Source organism: Mastigoproctus giganteus, chromosome 4, assembly GCF_048544385.1.
Source record: "Mastigoproctus giganteus isolate SK-2022 chromosome 4, ASM4854438v1, whole genome shotgun sequence".
In the NCBI taxonomy this organism is placed as follows: Eukaryota; Metazoa; Arthropoda; class Arachnida; order Uropygi; family Thelyphonidae; genus Mastigoproctus; species Mastigoproctus giganteus.
In genome coordinates this window covers 76,641,976-76,662,490 of record NC_143578.1, presented here as the reverse complement: position 1 = coordinate 76,662,490, position 20,515 = coordinate 76,641,976, and the positions used below count along the sequence as shown (strand labels likewise).

Genomic DNA, 20,515 nt, shown 5'->3' with positions numbered 1-20,515 from the left:
TCACCTGAGAGGTGATTATTCTGAGTGAGAGGAAGAAGATTATATGGTTATACTTCTTAACAAGTTTTTAACATATATGAAGCAGGACTTTTGTGGAAACGAATGCCTAAAAGAAGGAAAAAACATGCCAGGTTTCAAAGCAGCGAAGGATCAGTTGACTATTGTTGGGTGGTAACTCTGTGGGGGATTTAAAATTAATACCCCTTTTAGTTTATTTGGAAGAGGGCCAAAGTTCAACCCAAAATCGACACATTTTTCATGATTAAATTCGTCAATTAAATTAAATCAATTAAATTCATGATTTTAATTGGAATTTTAAGTTTAATTTTGATACGTAAATAGTTACCACATAATTATATACGTATGTAATGCAGAATATTTTATATGTACAAATATTTGAATATTAAATATTTTGACTGACATTTGTGCATCTTTTCACTACCGTTTATTATTGATTAGGAAATATCCTATGGCAACAACCGCAACTCACAAATACATGTGTTACCTTATGGGAATGTGGCACTCGCTTAACGCAGATTCACTTAGCACTCTTTTTTTCCGGAACGAATTATCAGTGTTAAGCAGGGGTCACCTGTATATCAATAACGCTATATATATATTAAATGAGTAGTATGTTAGTTAATGATTATTACACTGACTGTAATAATATGCTGAATTTATGGATTAGTGATATTGCGGTGGCAGTGGATACACTACATCCATGTGCTGTATATTGTATTAATATATTGTGAGGAAGGTTATAGTGTGATAATCATATTATGATATATACCTAGAAGGATCTAAGAAAAATGCATAGTATGTATACAAAAGGAAAATATATATAGCTTATTGCTGTATACCCACAATTTGGGTGACTTTGTTGGAGTCACTCACCCAGAGGACCCAACGATGAGGGGTCCTCTGCTTCTGTGATGATTAATATGCACTAATGCGAAATAAATTTTGAAATTGAATAACCAATAATATAACATATAATATATAATAGAATTTAGAGGATTTATAATTTTCAATTATATAAACTAAAATGTATTTTAAGGAATTTATTTTAAAATACTACATAGTGCACATTTATCATTGTTGACCCGACTATATATATATGTGTAATTGTAATTATATCCAAATGAATCGAAAATTAAACCACAAAAATAAGTGCAGAATTAAGTGAAAATAAAAAAATAAGGGTAGTAGATCAGACATCAGTGGCAGCAAATATGCAGAAACCCAACATGTTGCGTGTATTTAACTTTAATTTTATGTTTCAATAAAAATAAATGAAAGTATGCCAGTTGCATGACAGACCAGTAGAGCGAAGAAGGATTTAACATGCAAAATTAAGAATAGAGTACTGTTGGGGAACATTATAAAATAATTTAGAAAATGAGTCCAAATTTAAGGAAAATTTAGCGGCACTCCCCATGATGAGCACCAGTTTCCAAAATGCGTGAAATATCACTATATGTAAATGTAACCGGCCAACAATACATAAAGAGAGAGAGAAAAGTAAAAATAAAAAGTAGAACATACCAGAATATTGAATTGAATAGAAATAGAAATGTTCCCCAACAGTACTTTATTCTTAATTTTGCATGTTAAATTCTTCTTTGCTCTACTGGTCTGCCACACTACTAGCATACTTTCATTTCTTTTTATTGAAATGTAAAATTACAGTTATATGTATATATATATATAAAAAGAATCGTGATATTACTGCGTTTAAAATGTTAAAATAAAATAACATAAAATATTGCAACGAATCGATTAATGCCATCGTGAGATAGCACATTACATCGGACGTTAGATATGCCATAATTAGATAAGTTATAGTGCAAGAACCCTCCATAGTTTGAAAATTGAGGCAGACCCCGGCCGACCGTACTCCCGGTAAAAATGAAAAAACATATATAATAGGTTAATTAATATAATATAATATAATAAGCCTTACGTGGGAAAAGGTATTTTGCAAGGGACTTTTTCGAGGGCTATACCCCTACAAAATATCCAACCCTAGTTAGGCTGAGCTATCAGTTTCTGTTGTCATCTGCCTGTATAACTAAGACCAAAAAGAGTCCATAATGATGGAGAATAACATTAAAAGGAGAACTAAGTAAGCCAAATAAGTACAAAGCAAGCCAAATAGGTAATAGGCAAGCTAACAATTAAGGGGGTATGTCTAAACGGTAATTTATTAATATACAGGCTGGATGACATTTAGCCCGACCGATAGCTGCGAAAACATAAGCACAACTGAGAACCAGTTGATTGCAGAATAAGGCTAAATTAGCTAACATAAGGAGAACGGAAAGCGGTATAGGTAAAGAAATAGTACCTCACTCCCCCTCGAATTACTCTAATAGTTTGTGAGGTATGAAAAAAGGCAAGAGGATAGATAAAAGTAAAAAGCGAAAGAAAAGTAAATAATCAATCATACTTCGGATATTACTGGGGGCGTAACTTCCCGACCCTAAAAGGTAGGGATCCTGGTATGGTAGTAAGAGCAGGTGAAAGATATCAATAAAATGAGTAAGTACAAAACGGAATGACTAATTCCTAATTCATATTAGCGCTAAATTATACCTACGTAAATATGTCAAGTAGTGTCGAACCTATAAGGTAGAATGCTAAGCGTTAAATCGATAAAGAACACGGGGTGGTACGTGGTACCCGTATAGTAACCCCAACGATGATACTAAGATACATACATTACCATAGCCAGTAGCGGAAACAGTTAGCTTGCTTTGTACTTATTTGGCTTGCTTAATTCTCCTTTTAATGTTATTATCCATCATTATGGACTCTTTTTGGTTTTAGTTATACAGGCAGATGACAACAGAAACTGATAGCTCAGCCTAACTAGGGTTGGATATTTTGTAGGGGTTTAGCCCTCAAAAAAGTCCCTTGCAAAATACCTAAAGTAAATAATAAAGTAAAGTAAAAATAATAAAAGAAAATAAATAAAATAAAGTAATAGAGAGGGCGCTGACTCTCTTTAGAAAATAAAGCTGCGAGTTACAGGCTCCGAAAAAAACGATAAGTTTTTGCTTATTATTTACATAATTGTTATTTTATATTGTACTTAATACGTTGTCTTATAGTTCTAATTACGCTGGTTATTTTTATTTTTATTTGTATAAACAGTTTTTGTAGATATACGTAATACTTTATGAAACCGTTATTTCATTCAAATATTGCAGGCGTTGTTTTGTATATAGTGATCGGGAATTCAAATTTTTAATTGAGGTAGTTAGGTAGCTCTAACGTATAATTATAGAAACAGTAATACGCTTCACTGTTTCTATTAGATAGCGTAGTATTGACATTTAATTTAACTTAATTTATTGATCTTATTAATTTAAAATATCATGCCCCAAACTAGAGCAGCAAAGCAACGGGCACAAAGTGGCAGGAGTGCTGTGACTCGGGGGAGAACTGAGGGGGGCGATTCTCCAACGCATCACAGCCTTAAAAAATGTGCAACTTGTGAAATGTTTGCCGAACTATCTGGAACGGAACATGATATTGCCATGGGGGGATGTCTTTGTGTGTGTGCGCACGATGTAAGGAGTGTAAGGAAATCAGGTGACAACTCAGCGTTGTTATGGGCCTATATGAGAGTTTGAAGGACAGGGGGGGATGCCCTCGAAAGATCTAAATTGAGGGGCCCATCAGGTTCTCAGCTGCCCACATCAACGCCAGAGCTTGCACTTGGTCATCACGCATCACAGCGGCAACCCCCAAGGCAGATTGCACTGGTCCCAAAGGAACTAGTAGTTGTTGGTGACTCACTTGTCAGGGAAACGGGAAACATCCTTTGTAGAAAGGATAGATGTGACAGGACCAGGGTATGTCTGCCAGGGGCAAAGGTTGATGACGTTGTAGAGCAGATATCATCTTTTAAGGGCACAAAAGGTGATATAGTTGTACACGTTGGCACTAATGATATTAAGAGTAGGAGACCGGCAGAATTACTTAACAAGTACAGGTCACTGATGAAAAAAAGCCGTGAATTAGGGTTGAATTTGAAAGTGTCTGCAATTCTGCCCAGACACGATAGGAGGGAGTATATGATGAGAGCCTTGTCGATCAATTCGGCCCTGGAAAGATTGTGCAAGGCTCAAGGGGTAGAATTTTTTTCAGCCTGGACTGTACTTGTTAACAGGAGAGATTGCTTCTACAGGGATGGGATACACTTAAATAGAAAGGGTGCAAGGATATTTGCTGATGCTATCGAGGCAGTGTTAGGTGGGTCGAAAAACTGATAGCTTGGGGGGATACAAGGACTAATAGTTTAACAGTAGCCGTAGGCAGAGGTGAAGGTGATTCTTGCACAACTTCTATTAGAATAAGTAGCGACCTGAAGCGAGGGGTGTTGGGGGTTTCAGGGACGGATGTCAGTCATTGTGAAACAGGTGGGTATATGGGATGTGTTAGAGTGGCTGGGAATAGGAATAGATGCATGTATACCAATGCTAGAAGTATAGTAAATAAATTTGATGAATTTGAAGTGTTGGTCAAGACATCAAAGGCAGATATTGTTGGGATATCAGAGACGTGGTGTCACACAGATATAAGGAATGTCGAACTGGAATTTGGGGAGTACAATGTGTACGGAAAGGATAGACAGGATAGGAAGGGAGGAGGTGTTATGCTGTTAATAAAGAAAAACATAAAATCAAAAGAAGTGCGTCCAGTTGATATAGATGAACTGCACTGTTGAGTCAGTTTGGTGTGACATAAGCACTGCGAAAGCAAAAATTAGAGTAGGAGTGTGTTATAGGCCTAATGACTCGAATGAGTACAATGAACAATTGTACAGAGAAATAGAGTGGGCTAGTAAATCGGAATGCCTTATAATGGGGGATTTTAACTTCCCAGATATTGACTGGAACTTGTGGGTTGGTCACTTACACACTAGTCATACTTTTGTGGATTTACTGGATGATTGTTTTCTGCAGCAGCATGTTCGAGAAGCAACCAGAGAAAGTAATACTCTTGATCTGGTTATCAGCAGTGATCATTCGTGTATTAGGAATTTGCAGATAAAAGAACCACTAGGTGGCAGTGATCACAGTGTACTGACATGGGATTTACTTAAAGATTTAATTACCATCAGGGGTAAAGGAAAGGGTTTTTGCTTCCGTAAAGGCGAGTACAGTGGTCTCCGACAGTTTTTAAATTCTGTACAGTGGGATCAACTGACGATGTTCCCAACAGTAAATTCTAAGTGAGAAGCATTCAAGGAATTAATCGTGGAGGCTACTAAATGTTTCATACCTATTAAGAAATATTGTTCAAGGTTTAGGCCTAAATGGTTGTCAAATGAACTAATGAGACTCGTAACAGAGAAGAAAAATGCATGGGATGCATATAAATTATCAAGCGACTCAGAAGCCTATGGCAGATATAAGTTAATCTGTAATCAGGTCACAAAGGAGGTTCGGCAGGCGAAGCCAGATTACGAGAAATCCTTGGCAAAAGATGCTAAGAAAAACAGCAAGGATTTCTTTACTTATATAAACTCTAAAAGGAAGGGGATGAATCTGATTGGTCCACTTGACATCGATGGTTCGACTGTTGATGATCCTGCTCAGATAGCAAACAAACTGAATGAGTATTTTGCATCTACATTCACACATGAGGAGTTATTAAGGTTTGAAAATGGCAGAAGGTTATCAAATTGTAGCAGTGTGCTTAATGATCTTGTAATAACTGAGAGCAAAGTGGAAGAGAAATTGTTGAAGTTATACGTAAGAAAAGCACCTGGGGTGGATGGGATCTATCCAGTTATATTAAAGGAGGCGGCAAAGCAACTAAGCAAACCCTTAGCCATAATTATGAGAGCATCCTTGGACTCAGGGGAGGTTCCCACGGACTGAAGATGTGCAAATGTATCCCCAATTCACAAAGGGGGATTGAAGGGTGACACAAGTAATTACAGACCAGTTAGTTTAACTTCTGTTCCGGGTAAAATAATGGAGTTGCTGGTTAAAGATGCATTGCAGGATCATCTAGACAAGACTGCAGCAATAATTCAGACACAGCATAGGTTTGTTAAGGGAAAGTCTTGTCTGACAAATTTGATAGGATATTATGATGTGGTTACAAAGGAACTGGATGCAAAAAATAATTTTGATATCATATATTTGGATTTCAGGAAAGCTTTTGACACTGTTGCGCATGGAAGACTATTGTACAAATTTGGAGCAAATGGTATTAAGGGTAAGTTGCTACAATGGATAAAAGGATGGTTAAGTGGGAGAAGACAGAGGGTGGTAATCAATGGGTGCTGCTCTTCTTGGACTAATGTTATTAGTGGAGTCCCACAGGGTTCGGTGTTAGGGCCACTGTTGTTTTGTATATTTATCAATGATATTGATGAAGGTATATCAGGCTTAATGTCGAAGTTTGCAGATGATACAAAGGTTGGCAGGGTTGTTAATGACAGTAATGGCAGTATGCTACTGCAACAGGATCTGGATAATTTGAGCAAATGGGCTAAGAAGTGGCAACTGAAGTTTAACCTTGACAAATGCAAAGTACTGCATATGGGTAGAAGTAACCCCAGAGAAACGTACCAACTGTGTGGTACTACACTTAAGGTGGTAAAAAATGAAAAAAGACCTGGGAGTAATTGTGCAGTCAGATATGAAGTTCTCTGAGCAATGTAGACAGGCTGCCAGGGCAGGTCATGGGGTTTTGTCAATGATATATAGGAATTTTGCTAGCAGGGAAAAGGAGGTGATTATCCCTCTGTATAAGGCAATGGTCAGGCCATGCCTTGAGTACTGCGTACAGGTCTGGAGGCCTCATTTTAGGAAGGATGTAGATTTACTTGAGCGTGTACAGAGAAGGGCAACAAGATTGGTGAGGGGAATGAAGGGATCCTCTTACCAAGAGAGGCTTAAGTTCTGCAAATTGCAGTGGCTGAAGACTAGGCACCTGCGCGGTGATCTGATTGAGGTATATAAGGTCTTGAATGGGTTGAGCACGCTGAATTCTGATGGGATCCTTCCACTTGTTCAGATTACAAATCTAAGGGGGCATAAATTCAAATTAAGAAAAGACAGATGTAGAATAGATGTGCAGAAATTTGCCTTTAGCCAGCGAGTGGTTAATTGCTGGAACAAACTTCCACCTGTCGTTGTGGAAGTTGATAGGTTGAATAAATTTAAGGAGGAACTGGAAAGGCATTTGGAGGGAATGGTGTGTTTTTTTTTTTTTTTTTTTTTTTTGGCTGATGCTGCATAAGCTCATACATTTGCTTTCTTGCATCACATGCCACTACTACTACTACTACTACCACCTTTTCCCACGTAAGGCTTATTATATTATATTATATTAATTAACCTGTTATATGTGTTTTTTCATTTTTACCGGGAGTACGGTCGGCTGTTGTCTGCCTCGATTTTCAAACTATGGAGGGTTCTTGCACTCTAACTTATCTAATTATGGTATATATATATATATATATATATATGATCAAATTAATCCAAAAATTAAATAAAGAGATAGAAATTAATAAAATATATATTAAAAATAAATAAGAAAAAATAGTAGAAAAGCTAACATCAGTGGCAGCAGAAAAGCGCAATCCACTACATTTTGCTTATAATCAGCTAAATTAAAATAGGATATCCAGTAGCATGCAAACCAGTGGAGTGAAAAAGAACTTAACCAAATAAAATAACATAACAATAACAGAAAAATATATAGGGGGAAAAATATAAACAGAAAAAAATATAAAAATATATACAAAAAAAAAATATAAAAATATATACAAAAAAAATATAAATATATAAAATATATAGAAAAAAAAATATATAAAATATGTTGTATATAGTAATTAATATTGAAGACAATAATATATACCCTGATAGATATATAGAAAACGCAAAGGATAATGTAAGGTTAGTACAAGGAAGAATAATATACAAAAGAATAAAATTAGTAAAAACACAGAACTACAAAGCTCAATAGCTTCTATGTCGTAACAATTAGATAGTATGAATCAGAGCTGTAATGCTCAATACATTCCACATTGATATTAATATTGACTATGTCATTCACTTATTGTCTCTCCAGGGGTAACCTATCGATACACACAATTATGGGGGATTTTTTGAACGGCTTGGTGAGCTTCAGGAAGGAAAATCATTTTGAATATTTTTATTAGATTCTTTTTAATATTTTTAATTGCTTTAAATTGATTTTTAATTGTGTTAAATCGATTTTTAATTATTTTTTACTCTAATGTAAGTTTTTCGATTTTTTTCGTTTTAATTTCTAGAGAGTATCATACGGAAGTGTTCTACGTACTATATTGAGGTAAACTCCTCTTATTATTTTACAAATGTCATAACAATATATTTAAAAGAGTAAGAGATTACCTCAATCTTTTGCATAGAATGCTTCCAGTCAATGCTCTCCAAATGTAAACAAATAAAATAAATAAATAAAATGATTTTAATGAATTATTTCACTCATAGAGACATAACCAATTCGACGCACAATGGAATCGAAAGCCGAGAGTCCCAACCCGATCCCAAAACACATAAAACCAATTCAGGAAAAACCATGGATGCGAGAAGACATTATGTCAGAATAATTAAAATAATTAAAGACAGAAACCAAACCATTTACGAGAATAAATATTAAAATCACAATTATAAAATTTGGATAAACACATTGAACATACTAATTAAATGAAATTTACTGTATTTTCCTTCCTTAAGCAGACAACGCTTTTCGACTATTCGTCTTGTTCACAGGTCGGAAATAACTCGAAGTGTGTGTGTGTGTGTTAAATTCTTAAATGGAGAGATAATAGAATAGCAATTGCTTTACTCACCTTGAATAAATCTGCAGTGGTATATTGAGAAGCGGTGGTTAGTATTTAGGTTGAATTGTTAGCTAAGAAACTAAGGGGGGGGGGAATGAAGAAAAACGGAATTTAAAATAAGCGCAAGGAGGTAGAAGTGTACACATCCGATCCTTGGTTGTCATTGAAGAGAGAAGTATTTTTAAAGCTTGAATAAATTATTTTATTGAATAATACGATATACTATTTTATTGAATAATGCATCATATTATTCAATAAAATAATACAATAATAAAATAATATCGTATTATTAAAATAATAAAATAATAAAATAAAATAATAGATTTCTAAACTTTTATATTGTAAATGGAGAGATTATTTGTATTGGCATACGTGTAAAAAAGAACAGAAATCTGAAATTAGGAGAAGACAGCACATGTTGATAGAATTTGCTTGTAACTTCATTTCAAGGGTTTTGGCGATCAATGATTTTATGTAATTATGTTGTATGTTTAAAATTTCCACTTCATTAAATAGGAATATGTGACCTTCAGTGATGGAATGAAAAGCCAATTCCGATGCAGTTGTGCACAATGTGCAGACTGAAGCAGCATGTTGTTTCACGCTGAAATCAAGAGTACACCGAGTGGACCCCTGATACAATGAATCACACTGACCACAAGAAATATTGTATACAAGATGATTTACATGTATTGAGAGAGAAGGAAGAACTGTGTGATTTCTCAATATATTATGGAGCTTCTGCATAGGCTTTTCTACAATTTTGAATTCTGTATCTTTAAAGAGTTTATTGAGTTGCTTTTACCATTGTTCGACATACAGAATAGAGATAAAGTACTTTTTATTGGTTTTATTAATAGGTATCATATTTTCTGACTTATTTTTAGCTTGTAACCTGATTTGATTAATAATGGAGTGGATAGCCCCTATTTAAAAACCCGTTGGTTAGTATATCAATTTCTAAGTCAAGGTGGATTCAGAAGTAGAATTTCTGTAAGTGTTAAGGAACTGGTCAAATATTATGGACCTTTTATAAGCAAATGGATGATAACTTCTGCATTGCAGGAACATCCCTGTATTGGTGGGTTTTTGGTAAATGTTAAATTGTTTTTTTTTTTTTTTTTTTTTGCATTTCCTGTGTAAGAGTGAAATTAAAGAAATTTAGAGCTTTTGTTTCTATATGTTCTTCCTCCAGTGTAAAATGTAGTGTCGTATGAATGTTGTTAAATATCTGTAGAATGTCCTGAGTGGTGTCATAATTCGTTATAACGAGTACATCATCAAGATAGCTCCCATGGTAAGTAATGCGGGGGAGAAATGGTATTAAAAGTTTGCTCCATGTTAGCAAGATAGATCTCTGCTATTAGGCCACTTGGGCTCAAACCCATAGGTAATCTGAAAATCTTCTTGTATATCGTGTCTTTAATGCAAAATAATTAGCTTCAATTAGAAGCTTGATTAAATGGAAAATTTCTTTTTTAAGTAATTTAGTGTGATTAATCGTGATGGTACCGTTGTTTAACTATTCCCAAACTATATCAAGAGCATAGTCCACATTAACATTAGTGTACAAGGAAGTGACATCTAACGAAAATAATTTATCATTACTGCAAAGCTTGACATCTTTAAGATTGTTAAATAGTGTCATACTTTTTTATACCGAATTTTATCATCTGTCTAAAAGGTTTTATGATGTTATACAAGTGTGCAGCTAAAAGTGAAAACACTGAATTTTTGTAGGATACAATTTGGCATATGGGCATATTTAATTGAGGGTTTATGAAGTTGAACTTGATAAACTTCATAAACCCTCAATGCTTGTCCTGCTTTTGGACAAGTTACCCCCAGTAACTTGTCCAAAGGCACAGGAATATTATAAGTCCTCAATTAAAATCACTCTTACAGTATGAAGTTAGTGTTTTGGTATATTTATTTACAAAATTTGTAAATGCAGCAACTCCCTTAAAAGCTTTTTTAGCATGGTCCTATATTTGTCTAACTAATCATCAGATCATGTTCATTTAATGTCATTAGTCCCCACATGAATAATAATGCTCTCTTTACCTCCCTTAAAATCTGACAAACTGTTGATAACATCATCAACTGTTGCTCCTAGCAAACACACGCTGGTTCTAGTCCATCTATCCTTATTACAAAAAAATGTTACCCATTTTCTTGACAGTAGTCTCCCAGTAAAAAAACTAATCATTCTTGAACTAGAACAGTATGTACTTTACTTTTCCGTTCTGGGGCCCGAATCACGGGGGTGCATCACTTGGCAGGTCACTAGATACTTGAGTGCCTGACAAGCTCCCAGTTTTATTTTTCTCTAGAGCAAGCAAAGAATAAGTCTTCAATGACATTCATCTAATAATGCATCAAGTTTTAATTTGAGATTGGTACACTCCTTACATCAGGTGAAAAGAAAAGAATTGTTAGTTGAGCTTGTTTGTTTACTAGACTGACCTTAGAATACATGCCACAGATTTACAAGCAACAAACTCATGACTCACCAGAAGAGCCTGCAGCCATTTCCATCTGAGTCAATATCCTCGGATGAAGTATTGAAAGTGGATCTTCTAACATCCATTATTTAGGTAAGATTTGAATTTAGAAAATATTACAACAGTTAAACTTTTACCAAAACTTTATCTACTGCAGAAGTTAAAAATTAAACATACTAAAGTTACTGAAGAGAATGTAACTTAGCAGAAATACTTAGGAAAGGTAAGGATTCAATTTACAAAATATTTATAAAATTATAGGGGATGTTAAATTTACAAGATAATTCAAACAAATTGAGGAAACAAAAGTTTGTCTACCTAGACACCTGGTCTAATCCCCTCTAGTTAATCCATTGGAGCTAACTGGAAACACATCCGCTCTCTGTAGTTACCATTTGTAGAATTTGACTAACAGTTATATTTGACAAATTTCTAGATATCACTTTAACAGATAGTTCCCAAAACAATATTATTGAGTTATATGATAAATGATAGGATTTTGACTTTAAAATATCTTATCTGACACCCTGTAACCTAAATATCTCAGTTAAAATCCATAAAAAGAATACTGGTAACATAAACTATCAGAATTGATAAAATATGCAGCAGAAAAATACTATTTAAATAGAGCACTACAGAATCTTCTCAGTAAATTATATGAGAACAGTTCCCTATTGGATTTATTATTATTAGTATTAGAATGGAAAATGATCGAAGGAAGCAAGCTTATACATCAGTATCTTAAAAAATAAATAAAAAAACCACTTTCCACATCACTTATCCATTTTCTGTAATAATTTTCGTAATCTTTCCTTAAATTTATTCAAACTACACACTTCCACAATGCAAGATGATTTGTTCTTCCAATCAGATACTCTGACTTGGCAGAACTATCCTTTTACAGTTTAAATTTGTTCCTTTATGTGTGTTTTCCAAGAACGAATAAGTATGCTATCAGAATTCAGTTTACCCAACCTGTTTAAAGCTATAAAGACTCCAATCAGGTTTTCTTGAAGGTAACTAGTTTCCAAGCACTGCAATTTGCAGAACTGAAGTCTTTTCTTGTTAAGAGTACCTTTTTGTATGCCTGACTAATCTTGTTGCTCTTTTCTGTTTCAACAGATCCACATCCTTCATAAATACCAGAAAGGAAATGCTAGACTTATGTGCAGTACTCAAGATATGGCCTAACTATTGCCTCATGCAGTGGAATAATCACCTTCTCATTGCTGCTGGCAGAATTCCTGTATGTTATTAACACAACCCATGATCTGTGCTAGCAACCTGTCTGCACTGCTTTGAAAACTATGCTACTTAGACTATAATTAATGGTTGTTGTGTTATTATATGGTGGTTTTACATTCAGTAAGTCTGCACACTTTGTCTTTAAGTTCTTTGATTTACTTACTTAAGATTGGTCTTGTTTTATTTATTTCTATTCTGTTTTGTTTTATTTTTATCTTAAAATTCAGTTATTACCAGAAGGCCTTGTTTCAGCAATATACATATTAAAGTAAATCTCGCAACCATCAACAAAATGCAAGAAATAAAACTTTATTAAAATATACTAAAAAATAAAATATGGTATAACAAAAACTTATTCTAGAATAAAACCTAAAAATGGATAAAAATCAAAGTGATAAGGGTATGCAGATAAATAACAAAAATATCAAAAGTGATAAAAGCAGTAAAAGTGATAAAAACAAATTATATACAAAAAAGCTTTTGAAGTTGTGTTTTTATCTAATTTAATGCATATCATCATTATATTGCAGAAGACCAAAAGACATATGATAACACTTGTATTGACAAACCAATGCAGATCGTATAGAATGGCTAAAAATGACAGAAATGTGGTTTGGGGGGGGGGGGGTGGATGATAATATCAATCATCCTACTTCCCAGAGAGATTCATGGTTGATATTTTCTATCTTTCCCCCTCTATTTATTTCTTCCCTACCTTACAGCATGCATTGGTCTGGTTTGATAGTACATGTGTCATGTTTTCTGGTCTTCTGTGATATAGATAATGGTATGCTATACTACTCTTCTTTAAAGTTGATAAAGGAGCATATTGCTTCAAAAGCTTCTTTTGTGTATATATATTATTTTTTTTTTTTGCTTTTAGTTTGTTGTTGTTTGTTTATGGCTTTACTGCGCAAGGGCAGCAAGGCCATAATGCGCCTTTGCTTTTAGTACTTTCATAACTTATTTGTACTTATCACTTTTATTTTATGCATATTTTAGCTTTTCTTCTTTAAATATTCTTCATTATACTGTATTTTATTTTTCAGTATATTTTAATAAATTTTTATTTCTTATGTTTTTTGGTGGTTGCAAGATTTATTTTTGTGAAATTAATACATTTTCTTCTTAAAATTATTTAAAGAATATCTGTTGGAAATATAGTTTGTTTTTGCCATGCTATTTCTAAATTTTTGTATTTTGTAAATTGAATCCTTACCTTTCCTAAGTATTCCTGCTAAGTTACATTCTCTTCAGTAACTTTAGTATGTTTAATTTTTAACTTCTGCAGTAGATAAAGTTTTGGTAAAAGTTTAACTGTTGTAAGGAGGTTCTGCTTGTCTTTTTTCATGTCTACAAAAGTAACTGTCTTCATTTTACCTAACTTTTTCAGCCTGCAGCTTTCAGACTGGTATTTTGGTTTTTTTACTTACTTTCTAGTTATTCTTTTCTTATTTGTCGTACATATTTATTCAACAACCAGGGAGAACATATATAAAATCTAAGGGAATAACAGAAGATTAAATCTGATGAAGTTCACCTGTGGACAGGAGGTTGTTGAACACTGGAATAAGTTGCCTCCCAAAGTAACAAAGGCAGTAATTTGGCTAAACAGAGCATGTACTCATCAGGAAGATTCATCTTAAATCACATTCTCCTGGACTTAATCATTACCATAATATCAGGAATAAAATTTTCAAATTTCTTTCTAAGGCACAGGAATGTTTAACGTTATTCCAGTTTAATTTTGCTGAGTTATTTATGTTTTTAAAGCATATGTAATTATGGTTTTAATGCACTGTAAATTTTCATCTTAATTAGAGCACTCCCACATTAATAAGCATGATTTAGTGGTAGTAGTCTTTGTGCCACCAATCAATATATATCAACCAAGTGATTAACTGGATATCTATAATATGCACCTATAAGCACATTCCACAAGGTCTATGTGACATTTCCAATTCCAATTTTATCATCAAATTCAAAAATTTCAGTAAATTTGGCAAAAAAGACTAGACACAAATCTTCTAAAAATAAAAATAATATAAGAGATGTATTAAATTACAATACTCTGTGTGTGTTTGTGTGGATATATTTTATAAGCTACATGCAAAGTCAGCTTTCAAAGTGTGAATTTTTAACCTTTAGGTAATAATTAACTTTCTTTGTGCTTTTTGCTTATTAGGTCCAGATTTTCCTCTCGATGTTATTGATGTCGCAAAGCAAAGTAATATAAAAATGTCACTGAAAGAATGGGTAAACTATTTCAGTAATGAAGGGCGTACAAAAGTATATAATGTTATTAGCATGGAGTTTTCCAGTACCAGGTGATAATTATTTTGTAGAACTCTGAAAAAAAATTACTTAGTTTCTCACTTTCATATTATTTGGTTTGTATATGGTAATGTGATAGTTTTATTTTATTTATTTTTTCTCTCATCTCATGCTGTTTTTCTGAAAATTCTATAGAATTAACTTAAATATCCAGTGTGTACATGTAAATCATTCAAAAATTTTAAATTAAGTTTCTGCAGATAATTATTGATCATAGCTAAGGAGAGTTGAGTACATTGCAGTGCCAAATCATTGAATGCCTGAAATGCTGATTGAAAAATGAAAATGAGCCTTTCAGGAATGCTTCCAGATGTTTCAGAAGCATTGTGAAGTGGAGTCCCCCAGGGTTTGATCTTTGGCCCATTGCTGTTTTGTATATTTATCAATGATATTGATGAAGGTATATCAGGCTTAATGTGGAAGTTTGCAGATGTTACAAAGGTTGGCAGGTTGTTAATGATAGGCAGTGTGCTACTGCAACAGGATCTAGAAAATTTGGGCAGAGAAGTTGCAACTAAAGTTTAACATCGACAAATGCAAAGTACTACATATGAGTAGCAGTAACCCCAGAGAAATATACCAACTGTGTGGTATTACACTTAGGGTAGTGGAAAATGAAAGAGACCTCAGGGTCATTGTGCAGTCAGATATGGAGTTTTCTGAGCCGTGCAGACAGGCTGCCAGATCAGGTCATGAGGTTGTGTCAATGATATATAGGAATTTTGATAGGAGGGATAAGGAGGTGATTATCCCCTTGTATAAGATAATAGCCACGCCACACCTTTAGTACTGCATACAGGTCTAGAAGTCTCATTTTAGGAAGGATGTAGAGTTGCTAGAACGAGTACAGAGAAGGGCAGCAAGACTGGTGAGGGGAACAAACAGGTGCTCTTACCAAGAAAGGCTTAAGTTGTGCAAATTGCAGTGTCTGGACTCTAAGCACATGCAAGGTGATCTGATTGAGGTGGATAAGGCCTTGAATGGATTGAGCAGGCTCAATACTGATGGGATTCTTCCTCTTGCTCAGGTTACAAACCTGAGGGGATATATACTGAAATTGAGGAAAGACAGTTGTTGAATATATGTGTGGAAATTTACCTTTAGCCAGAAGGTAGTTGATTGCTGGAACAAACTTCCATCTGTTGTTGTTGTTGTGGAAGTTGATAGCTTAAATAAATTCAAGGAAGAAGTGGACAAACATTTTGAGAAAATGGATGGGTGAAATGGGAAAGATATTTTTTTTTTTTTTTTTTTTTTTTGGCCGATGCTGTATAAACTTGCTTTCTTGCATTATGTCTCTACCAATGCTAATTGTTGTGTGCAGAGTCAAGGAGACCATTCAGAAAAAGCTCCATCTGAATAGCTAATGAGCTTTATCATCAATAACACTTCAGTTTACTGTAAAACTAATTGTTACACATTAATAATACTGTATACAGCAGTACAAAAATAAAATTTTGGGTAGAATTAAGTTATTTATTTTGATATCAAGGTCAAAGAGCAAAATAATGAACAGTATCAATTACAGTGGACCCCCACTTTACGATATTAATTCGTTCCAGAGACACCATCGTATCGTGAAAATATCGTAATGTGAACCCAGTAACACACTGTTTTTTGATAATTCGTTCCAAGTCCTCAGAAGTTGAAATTTTCGCTATATAACTAAGCTATTTATCTCTGTGAAAGGTGATTTTTATAACAGAAATTGTATTAGTTTTATATAGAATACTGAATACTGTATTTTCCAATGTATACCACACACCTTTAATCTAAAAATAACTCGCCCTAAAATTGTGGTTTATACACCAGAATAAACAGTCCTTGAGACTGTCCTGCATGCTCGAGAAACAACCAAAAGAAAGCAACGCTGAGCTTGAAGGGGGTATTTTTTAACCTGGCAATTGTTCATTCTGAAGCCCAATCTTCGCCGCATAGCATATTATTGGAACAAAAGTACCGGTGTAATACAATTTAAGAGTTGATGATTTAATGCCCTAAACTTGGCTTGTAATTCTGATAATTTTTACCCTTTAATGCTTTAATTTTTTATAACACATTTTGCGAGAGAGGTCAAGTTAAATCTGTTGTCAAGCATTATAACTAAATATTTATAAGTTCTGGTAATTTTCTGGTAAAAAAAACCTTCCAGTTTCACCCATCCGGTCACTCCAAATGTTTGTCCAGTTCAGCCTTAAATTTATTTACTCTATCAACTTCCACAACAAGAGATGGAAGTCTGTTCCAGCAATCAACTACCTGCTAGCTAAAGGCAAACTTCCGCACACCTATTCTACAACTGTCTTTCCTCAATTCGAATCTGTGCCCCCTCAGGTTCTTAATCTGAGCAAGTGAAAGTATCCCATCTGCATTGAGCCTGTTCCAACCATTCAAGGCCTTATACACCTCAAACAGATCACCTCGCAGTTGCCTAGTCTCCAGATGCTACAGCTTGCAGAACTTAAGGGAGTGCACTTAAGAACTTTCATCTTAAGCCACCACCCCCTTTGTTCCTCTCATCAATCTTGTTGCCATTCTCTATACTCATTCCAGACCTGTATACAGTACTCAATGTGTGGCCTGATCGTTGCCTTATACAAGGGGATAATCATCTCCTTGTCCCTGCTAACAAAATTCCTGTATATCATTGAAAAAACTCCATGACCTGCTCTGGCAGTCAGTTTGCACTGCTCAGAGAACTTCATATCTGACTGCACAATTACCCCCGTTCTTTTTCATTCTCCACCTCTCTCAGTGTATCACAAATGTACCACACAGTTGGTACGTTTCTCTTGGGTTACTGCTACCCATAAGGAGTACTTAGCTTTTGTCAATGTTAAACTTCAGTTGCCATTTCTCAGCCCATCTGCCTAACTTTTCTAGATCCTGTTGCAATAGTATACTGTCTTTACTGTCATTAACAACCCTGCCAACCTTTGTATCTGCCAACTTGGACATTAAGCCTGATATACCTTCATCGCTATCATTGATAAATCCACAAAACAACAATGGGCCCAGCACTGAACTCTGGGGGACTCTGCTAATAACATTAGTCCACATAGAGCAGTGTCCATTTATTACCATTCACTACTGTCTCCCACTCAGCCATTCCTTTATCCATTGCAGTAACTTGCCCTTAATGCCATACCATTATACAGCAGTCTTCCCTGTGCAAAAGTATCAAATCTTATCAAAAGCTTTCCTGAATCCAAGTATATGATATCAAAATTATTTTTTGCATCCAGTTCCTTTGTGACCACATCATAGTATCAAATCTAGTTGGTCAGACAAGACTTCTTAACAAACTCATGCTGTGTCTGAACTATTACTGCTGTCTTGTCTAGGTGATCTTGTATCATCTCTTTAACCAGTGACTCCATTATTTTCCCTGGAACAAAAGTTAAACTAACAGGTCTATAATTATTTGTGTCCCCTTTGAACCCCTTTGTGAATTGGGGATGCATTTGCACATCTCCAGTCCATGGGGGCTTCCCCTGACTCTAAGGATGTTGTCATAATATGGCTAAGGGCTTACTTCCCCTGCTGTGTACAGTACTTTGCTTACTTCCTGGCCCCGGGTGCCAAGCGTTATAGTGATCAAGCAGTTTCCTGAGTGATTTCTAGAGCGTTTTCTCAAAGATATAGTTTTGTTTCAGTTATAAAAGTTTTCTTACTTTTCTATTATTAGACAACTTAGTCTTACAAATCGTAAGCAAGTTTAAGAAAGGAAAAACACCTTTCTTCTTTTTTCCTTAAATTAACGTACTAACTTTTATACCGCTTGGTCACTGCACTGCTCCTGCCTCCTCGTGGTGGGGCTGGTAACCTGGGAGAAGAAATCCACTCTCCCAGGGCTGAAAGGAGCAAAGATGGATAAAAATATGTATCCACCTTTAGAGCCATTGAGCTCCAGACGAGACAATATAAATGACAATGATAATGACTTCTCTCAACCCAAGAGGCTGAGAACAACCTCTCAAGAGGAGATACCATCATTCCTCATTCTACACTCTCTCTCTCTCTCTCTCTCAGATGCAGCCTCTGAGTAAATTATCGCCATTCCTTATACAAAAATGTATTGAGTCTGCTGCAGGTTCACCGAAAACGCTAAGGCGGATATTCTTGTAGAGACCAGTAAATCTCAACATTCTGCAAATTTATTAAAGTTGACTACCTTTGGTAGACAACCAATAAAAGTCACTCCCCATGGCACACTAAACTCCTCAAAGGGGGTAATTGCAGAATGGGACTTATTAAATGTATCAGAAGAGGAAATAGTTCACGAGCTTCGAGAACGAAAAGTAATCCAAGCAAGGAGAATCCTGACTCGGAAAGATGGTATTCTTGTTCCCACAAGGAGTATAATCCTCACTTTTAGCTCTCCTATCCTACCAACATCTGTGAAAGCTGGCTATCTTCATTGCAGTGTGCATCCTTATATCCCGAATCCAATCAGGTGCTATAAGTGCCAAAAATATGGACACTCCCAAACTGCATGTAGATGTGAAGCAGTATGTCCAAATTGTGGATCAAAGGATCATAATCAATCTGAATGCACTGCTACTTCTCATTGCCCAAACTGTAAAGGTAATCACCCGGCTTTTTCCAAAATATGCGAATTATGGAAACAAGGGAAAAAAATCCAAAAATATAAAGTCGAGAATAAAGTCACATATTCAGAGGCAAGAAGACAAATATTCTTAACAGAACCAAAGCGTACATATGCCACTGCTGCTAAACAATTTCGGTCAGTAGGTATTCAAACAGATGTTACAGTTCCTCCAAATATATCCATCGCTGATTGGGCACGTTACTTGCTCTTTGCTTCCAAACAGTGTCCTTCACAACAAAAATTTGAACAAGCCAGTAACACCCCAATTACCATTCCAACCGACGTGCCTCAAACAGCAAAACCAAAAGTGGCAGAAACTAAAGTACTGAACCCACCAGTTTCAACGGGCATGGATGTTGACCAACGCAGTGAAACAGATGATGGTATATTAGAATTTCATGCGACTGATGAGATGGACGTCACGTCTCTACTTTCCAAAGAAAGAGAAAGCAAAATCGGATCGAGGCAAGCAACTTTCAACTAAAAAGCAGTCAGAAACAAAAATAAACAACAAAACCACTTAATGGAAAGATTCCTCCAGTGGAATTGTAGAGGCTTTTGCAATACAAAAGATGATTTATATGATCTCATCGACCGGTATGATCTAACAGGCATATCCCTACAGGAAACCTACTTAAATGCACTAGTGTGTCCCACCATTAAAAATTACACCATCTTCAGACGAGATAGGAGAATAGACTCGCCAGCCCGTGGAGGAGTGGCAATTCTTGTTAGAAACAACGTTCCATCGAAACATTGTTCTTCAGACCCCTTTTGAAGCAGTGGCAGTGCGTATTGTAATTGGCATCACTCTTACAATAGCGTCAATATATATCCCTCCTAATTTCTTATTCACTTCAGACAACCTAGAAAATCTAATAGACCAGCTACCATCTCCATTCTGCTTGCTCGGAGACTTCAATGCACATCATTCGCTGTGGGGATCTCCAACAATTGACAAGA

General features: G+C 35.1%; 1 protein-coding gene across 1 annotated transcript in view; it reads left to right on the top strand.

Moving 5' to 3' along the window:
• Positions 1-20,515, top strand: part of LOC150086849 (histone lysine demethylase PHF8-like) — a 445,826-nt gene that overhangs the window by 52,475 nt on the left and 372,836 nt on the right. The window contains exon 6 of the mRNA XM_090371623.1: positions 14,792-14,933. Within this exon, the coding sequence (XP_090227749.1) occupies positions 14,792-14,933 (142 nt within the window). The remainder of the gene's footprint in view (positions 1-14,791; positions 14,934-20,515) is intronic.